The sequence below is a fragment of the Rhinatrema bivittatum genome, chromosome 10 (genome assembly GCF_901001135.1).
Source record: "Rhinatrema bivittatum chromosome 10, aRhiBiv1.1, whole genome shotgun sequence".
Lineage (NCBI taxonomy): Eukaryota > Metazoa > Chordata > Amphibia > Gymnophiona > Rhinatrematidae > Rhinatrema > Rhinatrema bivittatum.
In genome coordinates this window covers 59630890-59656905 of record NC_042624.1, presented here as the reverse complement: position 1 = coordinate 59656905, position 26016 = coordinate 59630890, and the positions used below count along the sequence as shown (strand labels likewise).

At 44.3% G+C, this 26016-nt stretch overlaps 1 protein-coding gene across 2 annotated transcripts in view; it reads right to left on the bottom strand.

Moving 5' to 3' along the window:
• Positions 1-26016, bottom strand: part of SOAT1 (sterol O-acyltransferase 1) — a 108415-nt gene that overhangs the window by 69049 nt on the left and 13350 nt on the right. For both annotated transcript variants that reach the window (XM_029618112.1, XM_029618113.1), the window contains exon 2: positions 14820-14965. In XM_029618112.1, coding sequence (XP_029473972.1) covers positions 14820-14946 — 127 coding nt within the window. In that variant the 5' untranslated portion in view covers positions 14947-14965. The remainder of the gene's footprint in view (positions 1-14819; positions 14966-26016) is intronic.

The following is a 26016-nucleotide window of genomic DNA, read 5'->3' as shown; positions in this document are numbered from 1 at the left end:
AAAGTATGTGTACATTTTTTTGTCTCTCAATTCATATTACATTTTCCACCTTATATTCATGTGTACATTAAGACAAGCAACATGACCATTATATGTTAGGGTGAAATCCAGGCACTGAACCGGGTTCAGGACAGGAGTTCTAATGCTCAGACCAGCTGGGGCCCTGATGTAAAGGAAAGCAACAGAGGAGACTCACAAAGCCATATCTCTTCGTATCAGGGATTGGCTGGGGCTCAGTCTGTTGCGTCCGGTCTTCGCCCCGCCTACCTCTCTCTACTTTCGGCTCCTCCCGCTCACCTTGGACTGATGGCTGCCGTGGCGTCTGCTTGCCGTTCTCTCCGGCGTCCCCGGACTGGCTTTGGTGCTGCCTCACGCCATACTCCTTCAAGGTACCTCTAGGGCACGTGCGTGCACGCTGCCCTCATCTTTAACTCTACGTTGGCGTGAACCTCAGGGGCATCCCCCTGTTCTGACGTCACGTCTTCCGGGTATATCTGCCTACAGTATTTGCTAGCTCATTGAGTTAGCAACAGGATTTGTATGGATGGGATTCGCTCTCCGTTCCTAAGCTACTCTGCCACTCCAGCATTATCTGGAACTCATACTACCCTTCGGGGTCTCCAACGGGGTACCCACTCCTCAGGGGCCTCTTTGCTTCTTTCAGGTGCTATCAGGAAACCGGTACTCGCTCCTCGAGGGCGCATGTTCCCTGTGTCGCTGCATGCAACCTCTACCCTTCTACTTGGAAGAACTAACTTACAGTTACCAGTGAATACAGAAACCATCTCTCTCCACAGTACTGCTTCACTGGAATCAGGTACTCGCTCCTCGAGGGCCTGCTCTCTGCTCCGGTGCCAGACCTCTCAGCAGTAACAGAGATTCCACTAGACAAGTGAGTACAACGCTACAGAGTCTCTCTGCTCTAAAGGATCAGGTACTTGCTCGAAGGCCTGCTCTCCCTGTCTCGGAGCTTCTCCTATTTCTACATTGGGACTCTGAATGTTAATCTTATTGTGTGCTCATAACTCTCAGTCTCTTTCCACTACAGGACTGCCTTGCAGAGGATCCGCTGTTCCAGCGTTCTGTGTGAGACACGCCCAGCCGGGCTCTACAACCACTACTCACTACTGCCACCTCTGGTGGCCATTCACACTGTTTAATAAAAGATTCAATTCTGTGTTTGTCTGTCCGGAGTCTAGCCTGACACCGCGGTCCCTCACGGGACTGCCCCCCGTGGGCGTGGTCAGCTGCCACAGTGTCCAAGGATCCACCCAAACACTATTAACCATAACACAGTCACAGCAACCTGAACGCTGACTTGCCCTCTTACAACTGGATTTGCTACATGCTGAACTCTGACTCTCCAGACTTTTTGTGTTTGAATTTTATTTCCAGTCTATCATGTCAGTCTTGTAGTTTTAATCATTCATTTCATTCCCGGAGCTCTACTAGTGCTAGAGTTTACTAATTCTGCTATTGCTTGTCATCTATTTTCTCATTCTGGTTCCTGACCTGCAACTATAGACTGCTTCTAATACTTGCTCCAGGCTTGTAACCTGCCTGCTGATTCCAGCTCCTAGTCTGCAGCAAATCTCCAGATGCAGTTCCATTCCAGTTATACCCCCTTCCGCTACTGGAAAGGTTCCTATATGGTTGGTAGTAATTGGTGCCTTAGCAAAGAGTTGATTTGGAAGCATCCCAGCCTGATATGCCGATGAAGGCGTAGCCTGTTTCAGTGCTTAAGGCATCAATGACACCGATGCACCAAGTCTCGAATTCTTTTCAGTGCCAGTTGCAACACCGGCTCCAGAGTGATGCTGCTGCTTTTTAGATACATCCTGAGCTTTTTCCTGTTTGCTTGACCTTGAGGACCTCAGTCTGTTCTGCTGCTAGATTCAGTTTTATTGCTTTATCATTTTGTTTTAGCTTATTTGTTTTTTTTATGATCTGATGCTTATTATGATTAGGGTTTTAGTATTGGATTGTAAGGTGCTAGTTTTTATGATTCATATGTTTGTTCTTAACTGATTGTAAACATGCAAATTGTCTAGAGCTTCGGTAGTTAGGTAAATAAATAAATAAAGTAGAGCAAAACCTCTATGAGCTTAGAGAGAGAAGAGTCCATTTGGTACAGTCAGATGACATCACCCATGTGTTATGGCTAATTCAGCCTTGTTTGTTGACAGAGAAATATCTCCACTCCTGCTCAAAAGTATAAATAATGCACATAAAGCAAACCTTTTTTCAGAGGAAGGGAAATTCTAGAACAAGATGTCATAATGTGAGGTTCATATGTATATAAAGTGCCGAGCTAGGTCAGACCAAAAGGTCCACTGAGCAGTATCCTGTCTGCAACAGTGGTAAATCTGGGTCACTAGAGGTAGCCAGCAGATTCCAAAGATTCTTTGTTGCTCAAGCCCAGGGATATGGTTCAGAAAGGGAAGTCTCAGGAGTAATAGTAAAAAAATATTTCTTCACAGAAGGAGTAGGGAGGATGCAGAGGAGCTGGTGAAGCCAAGAACAGAAAAATAAATTCAAGAGCTTTGCAACAGTTATCCATGCAACTTTGACCTCTAACTTGGGTTACTGCAATTTGTTATATTTAGCCCTACCAAAAAGGCAATACAAATTAACAGCTTATTCAAAACTCAGATGCAACGATAACTGACAGAAGGGTTAATATTGCTCCAGCCGTCAATCAAGAAAAGGACTTTTTTTTGTAAGGCCCTAAGGTTCTGCAGGAGGGTGTCCCATTTTCAAGAAAAATGGATGACAAACACCACACCATTCACTGTGTATTCAAATAAATACACTGGAACCTCCCCCTTTGAAAACATGTTCTGAGATTGTCTGCCAGGCTTATTTCTTGGCTGGTCCCAGCATATGGCATAGTGTTCCAGGAGATTAAGTTGGCATCAGTGGCGTGCAGTGACATTTATAATAGGGGATTCAGTCTTGCCCCCCTTTCCACTTCCATATTCCCTCCCCTCAAGTCTTTATCAGTTTCGCTCCCTCTGTCCCCTTTCCCCAACATATAAAAGATAGTTGGAACTCATATGGCATTAGGCTTTTTGTAACATGCATTGGTTGTGGGCTTGGCCCTCAGAAAGCCATGAATAAACAATTAAAATATAGTAAACTTCCCATACCAAAACAGCACTAACTGCTGACAAGCTTTTAAAACTCCATAGGCCCTTTCTTCAGCTGTCAGATCAGCGACATTCACATCTAAAGAGAGTTCCTATTTTGTCTCAATAGGTCATGTAGAGCATTTTGGGATAATACTCTGTCCGAGAAAAGCTATTACAGTCTGTCAAGAATAGTTTACCCCAAGAGACAAATCTGTCGTATCAAACACTACACTAACTGCCAGGACTCAATCAACCACCCTACTTCAGGAAAAAGCAGCACTGCAAATTTTGCATCAATAAAATATTTAAAAACAGCAGACATATCAAGTTACATCCAGCAATTAAAATTAATAGGGATAAAACAAAACAAACATCCTCTGCTCTCCATACCTGGGAACTTTTGATTTACAGTTACTTTGAGATTGTTGTGGGGAAGTGAGCAGGTGAGGGGGGAAGATTACACAAAATGTATCCTCTTTTTCTTCCCCATACCCACACTAACATGTTATTTCTCTTTTTCACACACACAAACACACACACTCTCTCTCTCATTCTGATATGGCAGTTGAGATTCAATGCCAAGAAGTGCAGAGTCATGCATATGGGGTGTGAAAATCCGAAGGAAATGTATTCGATGGGGGGTGAAGGGCTGATGTGCACGGAGCAGGAGAGAGACCTTGGGGTGATAGTGTCTAACGATCTGAAGTCGGCGAAACAATGTGACAAGGCGATAGCTAAAGCCAGAAGAATGCTGGGCTGCATAGAGAGAGGAATATCGAGTAAGAAAAGGGAAGTGATTATCCCCTTGTACAGGTCCTTGGTGAGGCCTCACCTGGAGTATTGTGCTCAGTTCTGGAGACCGTATCTACGAAGGAACTGAGACAGGATGGAGGCGGTCCAGAGAAAGGCGACCAAAAAGGTGGAGGGTCTTCATCGAATGACTTATGAGGAGAGATTGAAGAATCTAAATATGTACACCCTGGAGGAAAGGAGGAGCAGGGGTGATATGATACAGACTTTCAGATGTTTTAATGATCTAAAGACAACAACATACCTTTTCCATCAGAAAAAAAAAAAAAAAAAAAAAAAAAAATCAGCAGAACCAGGGGTCACAATTTAAAACTCCAGGGAGGAAGACTCAGAACCAATGTCAGGGTGGTAGATGCCTGGAATGCCCTTCCGGAGGAAGTGGTGAACACCAAAACTGTGAAGGATTTCAAAGGGGAGTGGAATAAACATTGTGGACCCATAAAATCTAGAGGATGTGAATGAGGAGAAGCGGCATGGGGGTGGCTTGCGGGAATGATGGCTACTACCTGGTGATTAATACCCTTATTCAATAAACAAACACATGGTTAATGCGACTCCAACATTGCTCTATGCTTCAATGGCAAGAGAAAATGTGGAAAAAAGGATTTGCATTCACAAATAAGCAGGGGAGTAGCTTGCTTGTTGTGGCGGTTACTACCCCGAATCAATTAAGCCTGATACTTCACTTGGAATACATATCCAGTGCAGTTCACTGCTTCAACAGTAGGGGGAATGAAGAAAAGAGGATTTATATTCAGACAACAACCAACAAGGACTGAATTGCACAGGCTGGGTAAACAAATAAGAGAGGGAGTAGCTTGCTAATTGGGGCGACAGCAAGAATAAAATACTGACATTATGGTAAATGCCCCTTAAAGCTACCATACCTTTTTAGCTTTCTTTCTTCATCGGTATAAAAAACACTGTACTAACCTCTCTCCTTCCCAGGACTTAGTCATTTAAAAACAATAAATATATAAATGTACAAATTTAAATACAAGGAGATCCATTTTCAGCTGCTATCTGGCCAGCAGCTAGCTGGATAAAGTTAGCCAGATTAGTTTATCAAATAAATGTAGGACTGCATTTCGGCAGCCCTAAAGTTAGCCAGTTATGTTAGCCAAATTAATGCCGAAAACCTGCATTAATCTGGCTAATTTAGCCATATAGATGACTCTGCCCTGGAATGCCACAGAATTTGCCAAATAATTTTTTTTGCTGGATAATTGTTTTTACAGCAATCTCGGGGCCGACCAGCATAGCAGGATTCTCAAATCCTGCCATTTGTGCAACTAAGACTGAACTTAGCCAGGCAAATGGTACAGAATATGGACCTAAAGTACTTCAGGACCAATTATTAAAATTTGAAACTTCCCAAATCCTTGCGAATGGTCCCTACTTGCTTTCTTTGTAAACATCTCTGCTCTGAACCTCTCACTTGCAGTATTTAAGCCATGACGTCCTGAAGTGGAACGGGATCTAGAATGAGACAGCAGCTGAATCCTCATTGGTTCAATCCAGATTACTTCAGGCTCATTTATTTAGGAAAGCTTTTAACAATTAGGCTGTGAGACTTATTTTAAATCATGTACAGCGGAGTTGAGGTTATCTGACTGTCAGTGGTTAGTTTGCATGGATGGCAGCTGAAATATCTGACAAAAATGCAATGGATTACAGTATGTGAAAGTGTTGTGTGGCTACTGTACATCTTTATGGATGTCATTAGATAAGTTTGATTTTTGCTTTCTTAGTATTTTTATATGATTATAAAACTGTTACTGTCAAGAACTGGTGATAGTACAGGATACAAATATTTATACATAAGCAAGGCCATTCCTGTGCTCTCAGCCAAGGACAATGAAAGCATGGATAAAAGCAGATGTAAGATTATGGTGATTTTGTCCCCAGAAGTCAGACAGCAGTAGAGGGATTCCGAATTTTTGGGCCCCTTAGGCACATGCCTAAATCCAGTCCTGTCGGCATGTATACTCTCCTTGCTCAGGAACAGAATAAGGCAGTTCCTAGCCCCGGGCAGGGAGGATAAGGAATGGGATAAACACTCCCTTGTGTAATCACTGCATGATTAATCTTTTAATTCAAAATTTCTCTACAGCTTCATGTCAATAGGATGGCAATTAAGACATCTGGCAGTTGAATTAAAGGTAAACAGAATGCTTTATTCTGTGCACTGTAAGGAAATGTCTCTTCAGGAATCACAACATAAACAGTATCAAATGCACGTGGTACATATAACAAGCATGTAAGATCCTAGATGGAGCAGGATGTTCTTCGGAGCCTTTCAAACCATAAAATAGGTTACTGGTGCATAACGGAGCTGCAATATCAAGACTTCCAGGTTCAGAAGATGCCTGTGCTGGGGCAGAAAGGGGGAATAAAACAACTTTGCTCTCCAGGGTTCAGTTGTTCTAAACAGCGACTAAGCTGAGAATGATTAACTGATCCATTTCAGGATGCTGCAATGGTTTGTTTGCCTGGTGCTGTGTATAATTCAGCGGAAATAAGACACAGACACACACACACACACAAATGGGAGCCCAGAGCGAGAGATACGGTGGGAGGGGGGAAGTACTGGAGCAAGGCAAGCTTGGAGGAGAAATTCAGTAATTAGTACTGCCTCATGTTTCCTTTTGCTGCAACTCCAAAGGAAATGTACTGTGTTAAAATAGACTTCAGAGAGAGTTTAAGAACTGTTTCACAAACACACAGAATAAACGCAGTGAAACTTGTGGATGGGGAGCTGATTGCATAAGGCAGTCTCTTCATGGAAATAAAGCCTCGCAGAAGGTTATCATACAGGCAGCAGCAGCTTCTCAACTCTGGCTGCCTGGGTGCGATGACGGAAGAAAGCCAGGAGACTTCTCTGTGCCCGAGATTCTCATTAAAAAGAAAAAAAAAAAGAAAGAAAGAAAAACAGCGCAACACCAGGCAAACACACTGAAGGAGAGAGTTACAAGAGGGAGCACAGATTTAGGAAGGAAACAGCCAGGCCTATGGAGGAGACGGACAGGAAAAGAAAGAAGAGAAAGGGATGGATGATCAGGGATACCCAACATGGCGAGAGGTGGTGAGGGTTACGTGAGGAGGTAGAGGAGGAATTGAAATAACAACACACAGAATGAAAACGTGAGAGCTGGGGATTATCTGAGGCAGGAATGCACTCAAGAAACAAAATACCAAGTAAGGTTGCTGCTCCCTGATGTCCCTTTTGGCTGCATTTCACCACCTCTTCCACTCTTCAGGAGCAGAAACTCAGATTAAAAAGACCATCAAGGATGATAGATATATGATTAATGCTGGGTCCTTTCCATCCTTCTCCAAGAACCCAGCCAGGAAAGAAGAAGGAAATAGGAAGGTGGCGAGGGGTAGAAAGGAGAGGAAAAGCTGTCACAGAAAGATATGAATGAGGAGACAGGGAAAAAATAAATAAAGGGGGACTTCATCCACTGCTCCTTTGTCACGACCGGGATACGGAAAGACAGAAGAGGGGGAGGAGTAGCCCTTTATAATCAAAAACAATATCCAAGCAACTGAATTGCAAGGGACGTGAGGCAGAAGAGAAGCATTATGGACCGTTCTTTAAAAAAAAAAAAAAAAAAGAAGATGGTGCCTCCACTCAAATGGAAGAACTGGCCAGAGACCTGATCGAGGACATCCAAAAGGTGGGAAAGAAAGGAGAAGTGTTGGAGATTTTAATCTGCTGGATGTGGACTGAAGCATCCCTTCTGCACAACGTCCAAGAAGTAGAGAGAGAGTGGATGCCCTTCAAGGAGCTCTGCTCAAACAAATGGCAAGGGAACCCACAAGGGAGGGTGCGACGCTCGACCTGGTGCTCACTAATGGGGATAATGGCTCTGATGTTCAGGTAGGGGCTCGTCTGAGCACCAGCGATCATGAGGCGGTATGGCTTGAGATTGCAGACAGGATACAGAGAAGCCACACCAAGACCCAGGTTTTGAATTTCAAAGATGCAGAATACATGAAGGAAGAACTAGAAGACTGAGTGAAAATGGGTAAGGAGGAACAACAGTGGGCCAAATTAAAAGGAGCTATTACAAAGGCCACAAATCTATAGGTTAGAAAAGTAAACAAAAAGAAGAAGAAAAAGAAACCAATTTGGTTCTCAAAGGAGGTGGCTGAAAAAAAGAAAAGCAAAAAAGAAAAGCGTTCAAGAAGCATAAAGGATCCCAAAAAGAGGAACACTGGTGAAACTGATGGAGATGAAGAAAGAAATCAGGAAAGCAAAAGGTCAAACAGAAGAAAGGACTGCCAAAGAGATAAGTGAGGAGACAAAACATTTTTCAGATATATCAAAGAAAGGAAGGCCTGAAGTGCAATAGTGAAATTGAAAGGTGACAAGCAGCAATGTGTAGAGCAGGGGTGGGCAATTAATTTTCCCATGGGGCCGCATGAGAAATTGGGATGGTTTTAGAGGGCCGGACTAATATAATTAACTCAGTTCTCAATAGCCCTACTTATGAAAAGACAGCAGTTTACCACCAATGTATGTCCTCTGAGAAAACACAACAAATAAGACCGATACAAACGCTTACATGCTAGCAAAATATCTCATCTCGGTAACAGACACAGAACCGACCTAACATACTCCCAGGATCTGTAGTAATGCACATAAACTAATCCGCACACAGTTACACCTGTATTATGGAATACACTCAAACAGGAGCAACCCTATCTATGAAAAGGCAACACTACAAATATTACATCAGACCCTAAACACCAATACACCTCTTATTAGGAAAACAGAACTAACAAGCAGCTATAGATCTCCAAACAGAAATAATTGTAAAACTATACTAATAAGCAGAATAAATGTTTCTAAACAGCTATGAACAGAATAACATCCAACAATTAAAAACTCATAAAACTATTAAACATTCTCCAAACACCAATAAAATATTTCAAAAAGCAGACATCACACAATTAAAATGGCAGTCAAGAAAAATAAACTTAAAGCCACCTTTACTTACCCCCTCCAGCAGCTCTCCTACTCCCCTTCCCTGGCCATGGCACACACCAGAAGCAGCAGTAGAAGCTAAGCTCTATACTTATGGTCCTCTTCCTTAGTGCCCATGTCTCTCACACACACACCATACCAGTCATGCCCCCATGACCAGTTTCTGTCTCTCACACACCAATCATTTCCCAAACAGTCTTTGGCACATTCACACCAGTCACCTTCCTGAACAGTTTCTCTCATGCCATACACACACACACACACACAGGCTTCCCACTCCCGTGTTCTACTTGCATATATGGTCTTCTCACTCTCATAATCACTTTCTCTGTCTCTCTCTCTCACACACACACACACTCACTCACCAGTCTCTCACTCCCATGCTTGTTCTCTCCACATGCACAGGCTTCTCATTCCCAAAATCACTTTCTTTCTCTCTCTCACACACACACACACACACACACCAGTCTCTCACTCCCATGTTCTCTTTCAGATATTCCGGCTTCTCCCTCCCATGATGTGTCTCACACACACCCAGGTTTCTCACTCCCATGCTCACTCTTCACATGCACAGGCTTCTCATTCCCATAATCACTTTTTCTCTCTCTCTCTCACACACACACACACACACACCAGTCACCTGATCTCACTCATGCATACACACACACAGGCTTCCCACTCCCAAGTTCTCTTTCAGATATACAGGCTTCTCCCTCCCATGCTGTGTCTCACACACACCCAGGTTTCTCACTCTCATGCTCACTCTCTTCACATGCACAGGCTTCTCATTCCCATAATCACTTTCTCTCTGTTACACACACACCAGTCTCTCTCATTTCCATGCTCACTCTCCACGTGCACAGGCTTCTCATTCCCTGAATCACATTCTCATTCCCTGAATCACATTCTCTCACACACACAGTCACCTTACCAAGCAGTCTCTCTCTCTCATGCATGCACACTCACCCAGGTTTCTCACTCCCACAACTCCAGGCTTCTTATGCTCATGCTTTCCCACATACCCAGACTTCTCACTTCCATGCTTTTTCTCTCACACACACACACACATCAGTCACCTCCCTGACTAATGCCTCACACTCTCACATACACATCAGTCATCTCCCTGAGCAATCACTTTCATTGTCTCTCACATACACACACACATCAGCTCTCTGACCACTCAATCACACACAGGCTGGCTGGCTGCTTCTCACTCTCTCTTACTCACTTCCTCTTCCCCCTACATATGTCACGGAGTTTTTTGCCGGTCCGCGGCACACGCTCCCGGACTCTCCCGCTGCCGTTGCCGCTGGGCTGTCAGCACTTTCAAGCCCAGTGGGAACGGCAGCGGTGTTGGAAGAAGCTGTGGCACCCGCGGCTGGCCTTTTCTTCTTCCCGCGCCTGCCCCCCTCCCGTGACCCGAAACAGGAAGTGATACACGGAGCGGTGCGCGGGAAGGAGAAAGAGCCGTGCCGCGTCGGCTGCAGCATCGGCCCCCGAGCAATTGAACCAGCCGGCAATCGAGAAAGGAGTCACCAGCATGAGCCCCCGCAGGCCAAGAAAGAAGAATCTCTTCGGCCGCGGGAGGCTCATGCTGCTGACTCTTCTCGATTGCCGGCTGGTTCAATTGCTCGGGGGCAGATGCTGCAGCCGACGCGGCACGGCTCTTTCTCCTTCCCGCGCACCGCTCCGTGTATCACTTCCAGGCGCGGGAAGAAGAAAAGGCCAGCCGCGGGTGCCACAGCTTCTTCCAACACCGCTGCCGTTTCCGCTGGGCTTGAACGTGCTGACAGCCCAGCGGCAACGGCAGCGGGAGAGACCGGGAGCGCGCGCCGCGGACCGGCAAAAAAACTCCGTGACATATGTAGGGGGAAGAGGAAGTGAGCACGCTGCCCGATTGGCCGGTGCTGGGCAAGGCTTGCCCAGCACCGGCCAATCGGACAGCGTGCCTTCGCTCGAGTCACTCCCCCCCCCCCCCCCCGGACGCTGTAAAAAAAAAAAAAAAACAGTTCATTCTCCGCTCCCTCGCTCCCCGATTGGCCGGCCAATCGGGGAGCGAGGGAGCGGAGAATGAACTGCTGCCTTCCCTCTGCAAGGGAAGGCAGCAGTGCCTCATTCCCCGTCTGCTGTCAGCAGTGGGCGGGCCGGATTCAGCCCGCGGGCTGCCCCTTGCCCAGGTCTGCTGTAGAGGGAGATGAAGAAATGGCAGAAATATTAAACAAATACCTCAGAGTTTGGTGTTCACTAAAGACGACCCTGGAGAAAGGACCTTTGCTGGTTGACAAGTCCATAGATGGGGGTGGGGGTAGATGAAACTCCATTTACAGAAGAGAATGTATGGGAAGAACTAGGAAACCAATGTGGACAAGGCCATGGGTCCTGGATGAGATGCATAGGAAGGGAGCTCAGAGATGCACTGGTGGGTCTGCTGGAAGTCCTAGTAAGGAGATCCCCGGAAACTGGAATGGTGCGGCAGCGATCCCTCTTCACAAGATGTTAGCAGAGAGGAGGCTGGAAACGACAGGCTGCTTAGCCTCACCCTGGTGGTGGGAGATTTAGAGTCTCTGCTGAAGGAAAGGATAGTGAACTATCTACAATCCGGTGGGTTGCTCAACCCGAGGCAGCATGGAGTCACCAGGGGAAAGTCCTGTCCGACAAATCTGATTGACTTTTTGATTGGATGACTAGAGAATTGGATCAAGGAAGAGGCTTGATGTAATTTACTTGGATTTCAGCAAAGTTTTTGATATAATCCTGCATTGGAGGCTAATGAATAAAATGAGAAGCTTGGGAATGAGCGCCAAGGTGGTGGTGTGGATTACAAACTGGTAGACTGATAGGAAGCAGCAGGTAACAGTAAGTGGCACAAACTCTGAAGAAAGGACAGTGTTAAGTGGAGTGCCCAGGGATTGATTTCTGGACTGGTTCTCTTCAATATCTTTGTGAGCGACACTGACATAGAAGGTAAAGTTTGTCTATTTGCAGATGATACTAAGATTTGCAACAGAATGGACACGCCTGAAGAAAGAGAGAGAATGAAAAGTGATTTAAAAAAGCTTGAAGCACGGTCAAAGATTTGGCAGCGGGGATTCAATGCCAAGAAGTGCAGAGTCTTGCATCTGGTATGCAGTAATCCAATGGGGGGTGAAAGACTAATGTGTACAGACTGGGAGAGGGATCTGGGGCTGATAGTGTCTGGTGATCTGACGGCAGCAAAGCAATGTGACAGGGCGATAGCTAAAGCCAGAAGAATGCTGGGCTGCACAGAGAAAGCAATATCCAGTAAGAAAAAGGAGGTGATAATTCCCTTGTACAGGTCCTTGGTGAGGCCTCACCTGGAGTACTGTGTTCGGTTCTGGAGCCCGTACCTCAAAAAGGATAGAGACAGGATGGAGGCAGCACAGAGAAGGGCAACCAAAATGGTGTGGGGTCTGTATCGGAAGACTTATAAGGGGAGGCTGAAGGATCAGAATATGTACACCCTGGAGAAGAGGAGGTGCAGGGGAGATATGATGCAGACCTTCAGATACCTGAAAGGTTTTAATGATGCACAATCGTCAAACCTTTTCCACTGGAAGGAAATCAGTAGAACTAAGGGGTCATGATATAAAACTCTGGGGAACCAACGGCAGGAAATATTTCTTCACAAGGAGGGTGCTGGATGTCTGGAAAGCCTTCCGGAAGAAGTAGTGCAGATGAAAACAGTAAATAAATTCAGAAGAACATGGGATGAACACTGTGGATCCCTAAAGGTTAGAGGCTGGAAATGAAGAAAAGGTTGCATGGGAATAACCTGCTGGAGAGGCAGTTACTATCCTTACTACCATTAACAGATTGGCCTGGATATTTTTGATGCAATTGCAACATCATTCTCCACTTCCAGGGTGTGGGGAAAAAGGGAAATTGGATTCAGACGACAGCAAATGCTGGGCCCTAACATTTGTTTGGTCTGGGGTACTGATATGCAGATATTAGGAAAAAAGCACAGGACTGCTTCTACAGCCAAGTCCAAAAGCAAAGCACGTCAAGCAGCATTGTCTGAATTATCTAGAAGACTGCTCACAACTTAAAAATGTTGCCAGCAGTAATTATTTTGTTTGGGTTTGAGAGTTGCTTGGTTTTGATTGTAAATATTACCACCCTTAATATAAATCTTGGGGGTAACCTGCACGGAACGGCAGATACTACCATAAGAAACTTGCTGGGCAGACTTGATCTTTTTCTGCCATCATTACTATGTTACTATGTATATCTTTTTGCACTGATCTTCATAATACCAGGAAACTACGTACTGAAGAAAGGAAGCTTGAAAGTCCCTGGTCTGCCGAGGGGGATAGAACCTAACTGAGAGAAAACTTATGTGACTGGAAGAACAAAAGCCCACACCAGTCAGTGAAGGCACCCGCACAAGCCATGGTACCGGAGTCCCTGAGCTGGTGCATCAATGCTGCCCTGACTCCCACTGGCAGAACCAGCCCATAACATGCTCTGAGCAGAACCCAGCCAAAGACTGAGGAAGATGCAAACAGAAGCCACCAATCCTTCTTGCTTCAGGACAGCTGTAACCTGACCAGACAGAGCCACCAACCGCACCTCCTCGGCCAAACGCAGGAGCAAGAAGTCTTCAACCGCTTCAGAAAGGAAGCAGAAGTGAAAGATGAGACTTTCTGAAGTAGAGGATTATTCCGTCCTAGTTCCTTGTCAAGAACATAAAAACAGAAGTAAAATCACTGAACACGTTTCAAACACCATATTAAACAGGATGTGCTGTAGGAAGTTTGACGGGACTTTATGGGGGTCTCTCCTTGAAATAGTCAGATGTTTTTGTGAGAGAGTCTGTATCCCTAGCAGGCAGCAATCTAGGCAAAAGATATGGGAGCAGAACGCCGCCATCAAGGAAGGATGAGCAGAGATACATTCTATGGAGGAGTAAACCAGCGCTGCAAGAGACTGACAGGGAAGCCAGTGTCACTATTAGGTTTTCTCCTTCTACAAAGGGAAAGCTTTCATCAATGATCCTGCTACGTACAAACCTCATGAATATTTATGTGGAGATTGTCCTGCAATAACCTCACCTCAGAGGTTTATGAAAGCCAGTAAGAGTGCCCCAACAGATCAGATAAAGAAAAACAAAGCTGCTGTAAGCTGCTTTCTCTGCCACACATAACCCCCTCCAAACAAAGTGTAATCTTAGCCAATTAGGGTCTAGCCAGTTGCAATCTCCCAAATGTCTAATGAACGGAGTCCTGATATGTCAGATACAGAACCCCATGTCTTCTGCCACAGGAGGAATCAGAGACCAGCAACAGACAAACTACAATTCATTGGCACTGACTGCTTTTCTGTATCACAAGCTGCAATCCTCTACTGCTGATATTTCAAAACTTTGCACAGTGAATGCATAAGATGCCTCGAGGTTGAGTTTAATTGTTAAAACACCGGCTCTTCCAGATCGTAGCCTTCTGGATTTTAATCATGTTCACTATAATAAATACATTTTCTGAAACCTCTTGTTTTGCCTGTTTCTTGACTAGACTGCAAGCTCCAGGGATTGGGGCTGTCTCCTAGGTGTATCTGTATATGTACAGTGCTTCTTACATCTAGTAGCACTATAGAAATAAATGGTCATTTCAAAAGAGTGCTTGGCGGAGGGGCAAAGCACATTCCCAGTTAGCTTAAATGCTTCATTAAGTGCACTATCTGCAATCTACTGAATAATGTCACACTTCCTTATCAAGAAGTCCTATACAAAGGGAAGGAGAAGAGGAAGACTTTGCAGGAAGTGAACAGATTCCTCTCATTGTTTTTAAGTAGGTACCTCTCAGCGCTAGTGCTGGAAATGCCACCCATAAAATAGGAGTGTTGAAGGCAGGAAGCTGACTCACCATTGCTTATGGTCCTGAAGGATCGGTCCCCCTCTGCTCTTCTCATCACATCCTCCTCCTCTGGAGTCACAGATTTCCGGGAAACTAATCTACGGCTTCTCAGGGTGACCTCCTCTTCTCCAGCCATGACATGCAAGCTGAAGTTCCTGAAAGAGAAGACAATCTACTTTAGGATTTCACAAGAAGGATTTTTACTTTGCAGATAATCCCATGTAAGAAAACCCCTCTCAGACATACCACATATCTATGAGTTAAAGCAGCTGTGAAAACTTGGAATATCAAACTACTGGCAGTCAAAGAGACTGATATTCAAATGTTTATAATACTAGCGGATACACGTGACTAAACGCCTTCCCGACAAACATGATGACCGTACAAATGGCTGGGGTTTCAATCTTCTTAACACTTGCCACATAACATTGTAACTTGCATCCTCAGATCTTATGGACAAGTTGTTGGTGATAAGTAATATCCTTTAACGTTTCTGTTTATGCTGTGGATGTAACCCCGCTTTAGATGCATGCTCTAAACTTGACTCCAACAAATGCCTTTGTTTCACCTATTTAAGGCTTCATCTGGGGGAATATCTCGCATAATATGAAATTGCTAGACTCATCTCACGGCATCCAAGGCGTTTTTGATATTGCAGGCGGGTTCATGGTTGAATCTCAATTAAACTTCAAACAAATCCTAGCTTTAAATTCACCGGACTGCTCTTATCACCTATTAGCTGTTATCATAAAACTCATTTGGCCTATGATAAGGACACAGAGTGTGCAATCAATCAGATCCTATATATATGTTTTGGCACCTCAGATCTTCAGTTTACACTGGGCTAAATGCAGCACCCTTTCGTCATCTTCCACCTTTGATTCATGGTTACCCCTTATCCTGCTCAAGATAACTCAATTTCAAATCAATCAAATGAGGTCCTGTAAAAATACTGTCTTCCTGACACTGCATACTGAGCTTACACAGTACTCTGCCTCTCTTTGGTGTGGTTATCAAAGCATATAGACCCGGAAAAGTAAGAAACTTTGGCCTCTGTCCTTCCAGGTCTTCAAACTGATAGCCACATGATATGGATTATTGCTCACATGACGTTTGATTATACTGCATGCTTATTCATTCCATTTGAAAGTCTGAGAATAATAAGTTAAATCCTTTGCATTTCAGATAAAGAACAATACTGTAGATTGTTAGACAGGATTCTGTTTTATTTTAGTTGCTATAAAAAAAAAAAAAAAAAGGATATTTTGAAATTTCAGTTAAGAGCATGATAAGCTCTCTTCCCTTTCTTTTCTTCATGCACAGGAAATCCTCAGTGCACAGCTCTGACATTGTTTACTTGCATGGCTTTCTGTAGTTAGCTTTCCAAACTTGACTAATTATTTCAGTTTAGGTCATGCATGTACTCAACACATATTACAACAAAATAAGAAATGTGATCAATTGCAACAGAATGATATGAAATACAAAAAGGTATCCTAAAATATAAATAACCTAACCTGCAAAAATCAACAAAACTAAACAGCAATCAAATTATGCATATAGTTAAATATAAGGAACATACAACAAACAAAGCAAGATAACTTTCCCTGATAATTCCAACTCCAGACACACTACATTTATAAAATAAATCTCTAAAATCCTACTAACCTATTTCAATCTCCTGCTATAAGGACATCATGAACAGAGCAGGCCCTCAGTAGCAGGGAGGTCAACAATGAGGATCCTCAGTATTGGCTCCTGAAGATCTTCATCCCAACTGAGTTTACTCCCCTACCCACAGAGGAATGCAAAGTAACATCCAAAGGGATGGGTAGTTTCTAAAAAAGAAACATTTGTTCTTGCCTGATAATTTACTTTCCTTGAGTCCTGTTAGACCAGTCTTTACACATGGGATTTCTCCTCTCCTCAACTGACGGAGACTGAGGACACACCTCTTTTAGGACCTCACTATAAGGGAGGTGTGGCCTTAGGCAGTTGCCAATAGCCTTCTGCCAGAGCACTGTGATAAAAACAAGCCCCTCCTCCCAAATGCCCCCCCCCCCCCCAAAACATATTGATATATATGAATAGATTCCGCAAGTGAAGCAAGAGGTGAGTGAGAGGAAATGTGCCCTTGATATCTATTGACCCTGTGTTCCTGGGTGGGTCCTGGACTGGTCTAACAGTAAGAAAGAAAATTATCAGGTAAGAACAAATTTCTCCTTTTTCTTCCAGTAAGACCAGTCCCACATGGGAGCTACCCAAGTTAAACACTGCCAAGGAGGGAGGAAGGCAGGGCTGCCTTAAGAATGTCTGCCCCAAAGGCTTGCTCGCAGGGCCGAAGCCAGGCAATTTGATGCCTATGGCCAAGGGAAAAGGCGTGCCCTCACCCTGTGTACACCATGACACCATGAGCTGGAAGACTTACCTTTTTTTAAATTTTAAACCATAATACTATTATAATCTATAAGTAAACAGAAGTGTACCCTTGGTCCCAAAAGTGTGACCTCCAAATCTGTAAGGATGTGATCCTTACCCTCTACAAGAACCGGCCCTTAATTCTTGCTACATGAAATATACATAAATGTAACATGAGAAAAAAATAAAACTGAGAAACATGAGAAATAAATACAAATAAAATAATAAAGATCACTAACTGCCAGAACTTAAACAGTAACAAACTTACTCATGGAAAGGCAACACTGCAAATATTACACCAGGCCCTAAAATACTAATACTCCTCCTATTAGGTAAACAGAAAAAGCCAGGCTACTACAGATCCCTACACAGAAACTACAGACTAGCAGAATACCTCATCTCAATCATAAATGCATAATGGAGGTCGACCCTCACCAAATACAGAATAAAGAGAACATAACATATAAACAGAAATGTGCAGACAAAAACTGAACCAGAAACAACAAGAAGCCAGCCTCTGAATGCAATGCAAGAATGGAAATACAGAATCATCACCATTCCTCAGAAAACATAAAACAAGAAAATCAAGAACTAGCAATCATTCATAATAATCTTCCTGTTCAATGTTTGGGACCATAACAAGTAAGTTAATGCACAAGATTTTTGTCGTGTGCTGACCTGAAATGTAGCCGGTGAGAGGTCTGTTACACAAATAAAAATGCGTTTAAATCCTTTTAAAAAGTGGCATATTTCAAAACAACTAACAGAATAATATACAATAATTAAAAACTCATTTACATAATTTTAAAACTTTCCCAAACACTAATAAAATATTTCAATACACAAACACCCAGACTAGAACCATGCATTATAAAACTCAGATCCCAGCTAAAGACTTGGCTTTTTAGACAAGCCTTCCCCCAAAACCCTTAACAACCCTTTAAATTGTATTGCTATAATCAATGTGTTGGTACTCGTACTGCTATAATGTGTTGACCTGACTCTCCTTTGGCATTTAGGCTCTCAATCTCACATGGTGGCTATTACTCCTGCCACCTTCTTTGCTTTTCCTTTCGTTCGTTTGTTCCCCCACCCCTCCCCCCCTGTTTATCCTAATTTCATTCCTTTAGTTTTAATGTAAACCGATATGATGTTTCGACTAATATCGGTATATAAAAAAGTCTCTTTAAATAAATAAATAAATAAGTAAAACAAATAAAGACTGTAAGCATGTGTGTGTAAGCTTTCTAGTCTCTCTCTCACACATATGCGCTCCCCCTCCTCATACACACACACGTGCTCTCTCCCCCCCCCACACACACACACGCTCTTAAATCATTTCCATCAATGTGCCCCTCTGTTCCTGTCTCCCCATTCCCTTCCAAGCCAGCACCATCTTTTCCCCATCCCCCCGATCTGTTCCTCACACTACCAGGAACTTTTACCTCTCTCCTACAGGAACACAGGACATCACTAACTTCCCTCCCCTCCCTGTCCCCCAGTCACTTCTTGTCTCGCTGTCCTCTCCTCCTCAAAACACCATCAGCATCCAGGACTTGAGTTACTCTCCTTCCAGAAGCCTTTTCCTGCACTGCAATGCTCTCCGAGTCGGTCTCTTCCAAAGCTGCTGCCACGGTAGAGCCTTTCCTTTCACTTGCTCCAGTTCGGCACTCACTGCTGGATTGGCTGGGCCCTGGGATTCTTCTTTGACTCAGCAGCCAGCCACAGCCACAATCCCTGCCTCCTGCAGCCTGTGTGGCTGCAAGTGACTCAGCACATTGCACGGGAAGCGCGGTTACTTCTGGGAGGAAAAATTAGGCCTGTCTGTGGCTCTCAAGGACCAGAGTTAGCCACCACTGCCTATAGCAGGATATAGCTGCCACATGTACTTTCAAGGAATTAAGAGCTAATCTCTTGTCCAGGCCACTTTGCAGAAAGTTTAATATCTGCAAGATGTCTGACTTCCATGGGGAGCCTATGGCACAACCCTTCGAACACTCATCAGATCCCGATATATGCCAGATATGTAGATGTCTTATGTGCCTTTAGCATGGTTAATATCACTGCTGGGGAGTATACTCTTCTCCGAGGGGATCCCTTTCAAGGTCCAAGCCGTAAGAGAATGGAGCTGGGTGTTCCTTTGGGACCGGCCCTTACCACATTCAGGCTGTGTTCACTGGGCAAGCGCAGAAGGGTTCTGTTTAGCAACCTTATTAGGTCTGCGTACTAAGAACCTCTCAGTCTGTCTGGGGCCATGAGGATTTCTATGAAGGGATGATCCTGTTATCCTTTTCATCATATTGCCTATGAAAGGAAACATACAGCAGCCTGCCATCTTGGCCATGGACAGAGGGAATGGCATCTAATCCGCTGAAGCTGATCACCTGCCCAGCAATTGAAGAATATGTCGGCCTTGGCGTTCACACAGATTGTCATTAGGTTTTCACCCGGATGATCCCACTGATCCACCATCCTTTGGAAGGCCTCCAAAATCAGTTACGATTCTCCTGGATCTCACACGTTTCTGCTGAGAAAGTCATCCTGGAGAAACTCCTTCCCTACTATGAGGGTGCTGAGAGAAGGAGTAGGGTTTCTTTCACCCATTAGCACAAATGGGCCTTTTCCTGTGCTTGAAGTGCAAACGTGGCATTGTGAGACTCAAAGGTGAAGGGGAGGAATATGTAGAGACTGATGAACAAAAAGCAAAATTGCTTAAATATTTCTGTTCGATGTTCACTGTGGAAGGGCCTGGAACAGGACCACATAAAACAAACAAAAATAAGATTGGAAGGGAGGTAAACCTCAATCAATTTTCAGAACAGTGTGTTTATGATGAGCTAACTAACCTTAATTTAGATAAGGCGACGGGGCTGGATGGGATACATCTGAGGGTACTAAGGGAACTTAGAAATGACCTGGCTTCTCCACTGGCTGACCTTTTCAATGCTGCTCTAGAGTCTGGATTAGTTCTGGAGGACTGGAAAAGGGCAGATCTGGTTCCTATTCATAAAAGTGGAAGTAAGGAGGAGGCTGGGAACTACAGGCCAGTTAGTCTGACCTCTTGATGAGCAAACTAATGGAATCGCTGCTAAACAGAGGATAGTGCAGTATCTGGAATCCAATGGATTGCAAGATCCGAGGCAGCATGGTTTTCCAGAGGTAAATCTTATCAGACAAATCTGATCAATTTCTTTGATTGGGTGATCAGAGAGTTGGATCAAGGGAGCGAGCTAGACGTAGTGCACGTGGATTTTAGCAAGGCCTTTGACACAGTTCTGCACAGAAAACATAAATAAATTGTGCGCCCTTGGTATTAGATCCAAGAGTGACTGACTGGATCAGAAACTGGCTGAGTGGGAGGCGACAAAAGGTAGTGGTACATGGCATTTTCTCTGAGGAGGGGCTGTTATTAGTGATGTTCCTCAGGGATCAGTTCTTGGACCGGTTCTTTTCAACATTTTTGTGACCAACATAACAGAAGGATTGTCAGGAAAGGTTTGTCTTTTTGCCGATAATACCAAAATCGTAAAAGGGTGCACAGCCAGGAAGGACTGGAAAACTTAAGGAGGGATCTAGCGAAGCTCAAGGAATAGTCTAAAGATTTAATGCTAAAAAAATGCAGAGTAATGCATTTAGGATGCAAAACCCCAAGGGAAAGGCACAGTATTGGAGGTGAAAGTCTTCTAAACACAAAAGCAAAGCTGGATCCGGGGGTAATTGTATCTGATGATCTTAAGGTGGCCAAACAGGTGGCTAAAGTGACAGTAAAAGCCAGAAAGATGCTTGGCTGCATAGGGAGAGGAATGGTCAGCAGAAAAAGGAAGGTGATATTGCTCTGTATAAGTCCCTGTTGAGACCTCATTTGGAATACTGCGTACAATTCCGGAGACTGTATCTTCAAAAGCATATAAACAGGATGGAGGCGGTCCAGAGAGTGGCTACTAAAATGGTCAATGATCTTCATTCTAAAGCATATGGAGATAGACAAAGATCTAAACATGTATACCCAACAGGAAAGGCGAGATAGGAGAGCTATGATAGAGACATTCAAATATCTCAAAGGTTTCCACGCACAGGAGGGGAGCCTTTTTCAACGTAAAGAAGGCTCTAGAATGAGGGGTCATGAGAAGAGGGGTGAAAGGGGGGTAGATTCAGGAGAAATCTTAAGAAATATATATATTTTTTTTTTTACAGAGAGGGTGATGGATGCATGGAACAGCCTCCCAGCGGAGGTGGTGGAGACAAAAATTGTATCTGAATTCAAGAAAGCATGGGATAAATACAGGGGATCTCTAAGGAAGTGATGCTAAATTAACTGGGCAGATGGATAGTCCATATGGTCTTTTTCTGCCGTTATGTTTTTATGTTTCTACATACGCCATTGTCGTGGCGTTGTCCGACAAACTGACTGCCTTTCCTTTTATCAAAGGGAGAACATGTCATACAGCAAGTCTGATGGCCTGTTTATTGACCATAATGCTTCTTCTCTTGACTAATGCCTCTGGATTAAACTGGCCCTGTAGTGTGTTCCCCGTCCCCACAAGCTGGCATCAGTGGTAACAATGACCTAGCTGGGAGATTCTAGGGTTTACTCCTTTGTTTACACTGGAAGGCCTTAGCCAACCAATCCAAGCTCCTCCTTGCTGCAAAAGACCACCTAGATTTGGAACAGGTAGTCCTGAGAGGGGGACCAAAGCGACAGGAGGAACTGCTGTAAAAGGGTCGCATGTGTGCTCTGGCCCATAGGACCAAGACCAGCAATGCTCACATGAGCCCCAGTAACTGAGGTAGTCCCATACTTTGGGTGAATGCGAGAGTAGAAGGCTAACACCTGATAAATCAGTTTGAAGACCCTATAAAGAGATACAGTAACTCATCCTTCTCCTATATCGAACCAGCCGCCCTAAAAATTCCAGAGTTTGAGATGGCTCGAGGTTTGCTTTTTACATAGTTTATTACCCAGCCCAACCGCTGTAGGAGATGGACCACCGTTTGATGGCTCTCCTGGGCAGATTTGGCTCTTAAGAGCCAATTATCCAAATAAGGGTATACCATTATCCCCTATTTGTGCAGAGCCGTTACCACTACCCACCATGACATTGGTAAAGGTCCCAGGGCTGTCACTAGCCTGAAGAAGGGTAGTGCCTGAAACTGAAAATGTTTGCCCAGCACACAGAACCATAGCAGACTCTTGTGGGACTCAAATGGGAATATGCCCCTGCTAGATCCAGGGAGGCCAGGTACTCTCCTTTTCTTACCAATATGACCAAATATAGCATCTCCATTTGAAAGTGGAATATATGAAGGCATTTGTCAACTCCTTTTAAAGCTAGGACTGAGCAGAACTAACCGTCCTTTGGTATCACAAAATAGATTGCTCCTTTTCCTGTGGAGGGGCTGGAATTATAGCCTGGAGGCACTGAAACGTCAACACTTACTGCTTCCGTCGAGTTGAGAAGTACAAAGGGAAATCATGAAGACCCTTGGGACCAGCCTCATAGATTCTGGGGCATATCCCCTTCACATGATGTCCAGGATCCATAGGTCTGCTGTAATCTGGATCCACTGAATAATTCTGCAAGAGGCAGTCAACTACTGGTACTATTGCCAGAAGGACCCACTGAATATCATTGGGCTGAGCAGCTACATCCTACAGAGGGTTCCATCTTAAGTTTTCCTGGCCCCTTGAAAGAGATAAATCTTCTCAAGCTGTATACAGAGAGGACTGGCCTATATCTTTGACCAGTTTCAACAGCTCCTCTCCAAAAACTAAGCTCCACTTTAAAGGGCAATTTATACAGACAAGCTTTGGATGCTGAATCTGCTGCCCAGGTGCAAAGCCACAGAAACTTTCCAAATGCCACTCCAGAGGCTAGCGCCCATGAGGACATCCTTATCAGGTTGTACATCACATCCTCTAAAAATGCTGCACCTGTCTAATGGTACTGTTTGGGCTGTTTCCCTGCTATCTGGGAGCTGCTGGATCCAGCGTAAGGATGTCCAGGCCTCACAGCCCCCAGAGATAAAGGCCTAAAATGCCATAGTGTTTATGGAAAATGTCTGCTTTAATATGAATTCTATCTTTCTATCCTATGGATCCTTTTAAGTCTGTTCCTCCCTCTACAGGGATGGTTGTTTTTTGCATCAGTGCCAAAACAGGATATGCCAAGGAGACTGTTTCTCTCTTCCAGGGGTAGAGAGTATATCTTACTCATAAACTGTCCCCTTTAAGCCACTCATGAGGATTAGCCCATTCTGTCAACACCGTGTGCCTTAGGATGCTATGTAAAAGAAATGCCTTCGGAGGTCTTCTTAGTTCTTGAAGAATGGGATCTCCCTTTGCAAACTTTTTAGGGCTGGAGTCTGTTATCCTTAGAGGGGATAACACATTACAGATGAGGGCTGAAAGCTCCTCCTTCTGGAATAACCAGAGTCATTCCCTGACCAAGAGGCTTCCCTAGATCCTTGAGTTGGCATGTTCAGGTCCCTCCCTCACTTAAGTACTGTTCCCTTTAGGGGATCGCTGCAACCTGGGGTATCAGACATGGGAATTCCCTCTGGCATTTGCACAGCACAGAGTGCCTGGGGCATTAGAATCACAAACTCTAGAGAAACATTCCGTGCCAGGCCCTGGTTGCAGATTTTGATGGGCTAGGATCCCTCCAATGGGAGTTTTAGAACCTGACCTGCCCCATGCTTGATCATGGAATTCAATACCAATTGCTTTTCCCCAGCCAGGGGAAGAGGGATGTTACCCTTCTCTTAGGAGCTCAGGCCCGGTCCACTGTTGCTAACTGGGCAAAAAGATCCTGCGATGGTAGGGACCTGCTTGGCCCCACAGCCTGCTTACCTCTGAGGTGAGGTAAAATCCCATGTGTAAGGAATGGTCTAGCAGGAAGAAAAGGAATAATGATTAAGGCATCAGTAACTGGGACACAATACAAAAATAAAACACACACACAAAAAAAAAAAAAAAAAAAAAAAAGGACTTCCTTCTTAACTGCTGAAGATCTTCATCCAAACTGTAATCTTACCTGACACCCCTAAAATTCTTAACAAAGTTATAGAGTGGGGAGGGCCTCAGTCAGGGCACTGGCACTGGCAGCCAGAGAAGTCTTAGGAGGAAGAGACTCAAATAGCAGATCCTTGCGAACACCCAAAACAAGTCTTCCCAATTTAGTTCTAATCCTGATTAACCAAGGAAGTAAGGCCTCCGGGCCACCTAATCAGGTCATCAGCTGCTGGAGCAGGCCTCAAAGAATCACTAAAAATAAATCAACTTAACAAAAAAACCTCTGAAGCTGGATTCACTTGGCAGATAGCTGCTTAGAACTGTAATTAGTTAACATTACGACTACCCAGAGAAAATGAACCCTTAATCAAGTACTCGCTAGGATACTCTACACACAAACAGCCAATGCTTTTCCTCAGCTTAAGAAGGGACGACCCATTTGGCTCATCCCTTCAGAGGCAAACTGCTTAATGATGCCATGGGGGGGACAGGATCAAAGAACGCCAAGCTCCAAAGCTAGCAAGGAGCATCGGGAAGATTCAGGCCATTCCCGGGGAAGCACAACAGCAGAAAAGTATAGGCAGCGTGGTCGTCCATCTTCAGAGCTGGCTCCTTCCCTACAACAGACCGACTTAAGTCCATCTCCCCTTGCTGATGTTGCAAGGGAGGAGACAGGAGGGACAAAGAAGAAAGATCCCCTGGCTGGTGCCATCTACTTCTGGTGCCCAGCATGCCTTGCGGTCATCACCACAACTAGGTCATATGAGTGTATGCAGGAATAGCAGCACACAGCAGGGGGGGGGGGGGGGGGGAAACATTTATGTACCACTATTTCTTATTTATGGAGAACAGGGACATTTTTAAATGGTAATTTTTATCTGACTGAAAAAGACCTTTCCTGCCTAGCCAATGATTGTATCAGCACTAACTCTTCTTGAGAGGTCATAAATTTTGTTACACCTGAACTGTGTTGCAGACCTGGGCAATGAGCCCCTCCTCCACTTTAAAAGAGGCATTTGAACCAGATTGGCTCAAATTGGTTAGGATAATGGCTTCTCCCATGTGTGTACAGGACTATGAAACATAACGCTATACAAGAGAAGAAAATAATGTTTACAACATAAAACTATATTGTCCAGAATCTGGGTCTTTCGTTCAGATATGCAGCATTTGGCTACCCTTTAATCCTCAGAGCCTGGCTGAGCAGAAGTAAAAGCAGGCATCTCTGCCACGCTTAGCTAGGTACTAGAGCACTAACCCTAAGTCACACATACAGGAGTGCATTCCTCCCAGTCCAACCTACTTTTTAACTTTATTTCTTTAAATTAACCTTGGCATGTGGTGAGACAATTACATGCATGGAAGTTTAGCTTCCTAATTGCTTTCTAATCTTCCCAAAAAAGTTGAGTCACTTCCTGTTATCCAAACTGAACACTAAGTGAAGAACATCCTTGACACTACTCAGCTCCATGCTCATTCTTTACTATGAGTGAGGATAACATTAAGTAGCCTCACACTGAGGAATCCACCAGCAGCTATATTTTAGGACACAAAAGACCAGGTAGGATTGGTGTTTTCAGACATTAAGCATCTTGAAGAGGACTGTTGTGGCCATCAACCACCGTGAAGGACGTTACAAAAAACAAAAACATTCAACCAAAAGAGCTTAGGCATAACCTGTGTAGAAAAGGTTAGAGTTTCAAGTCAATCAGTTAAAGCACTGCATAAACCTCATTTTACTGGTAATAATCACTGCATGAGGTCACCCAACTACAA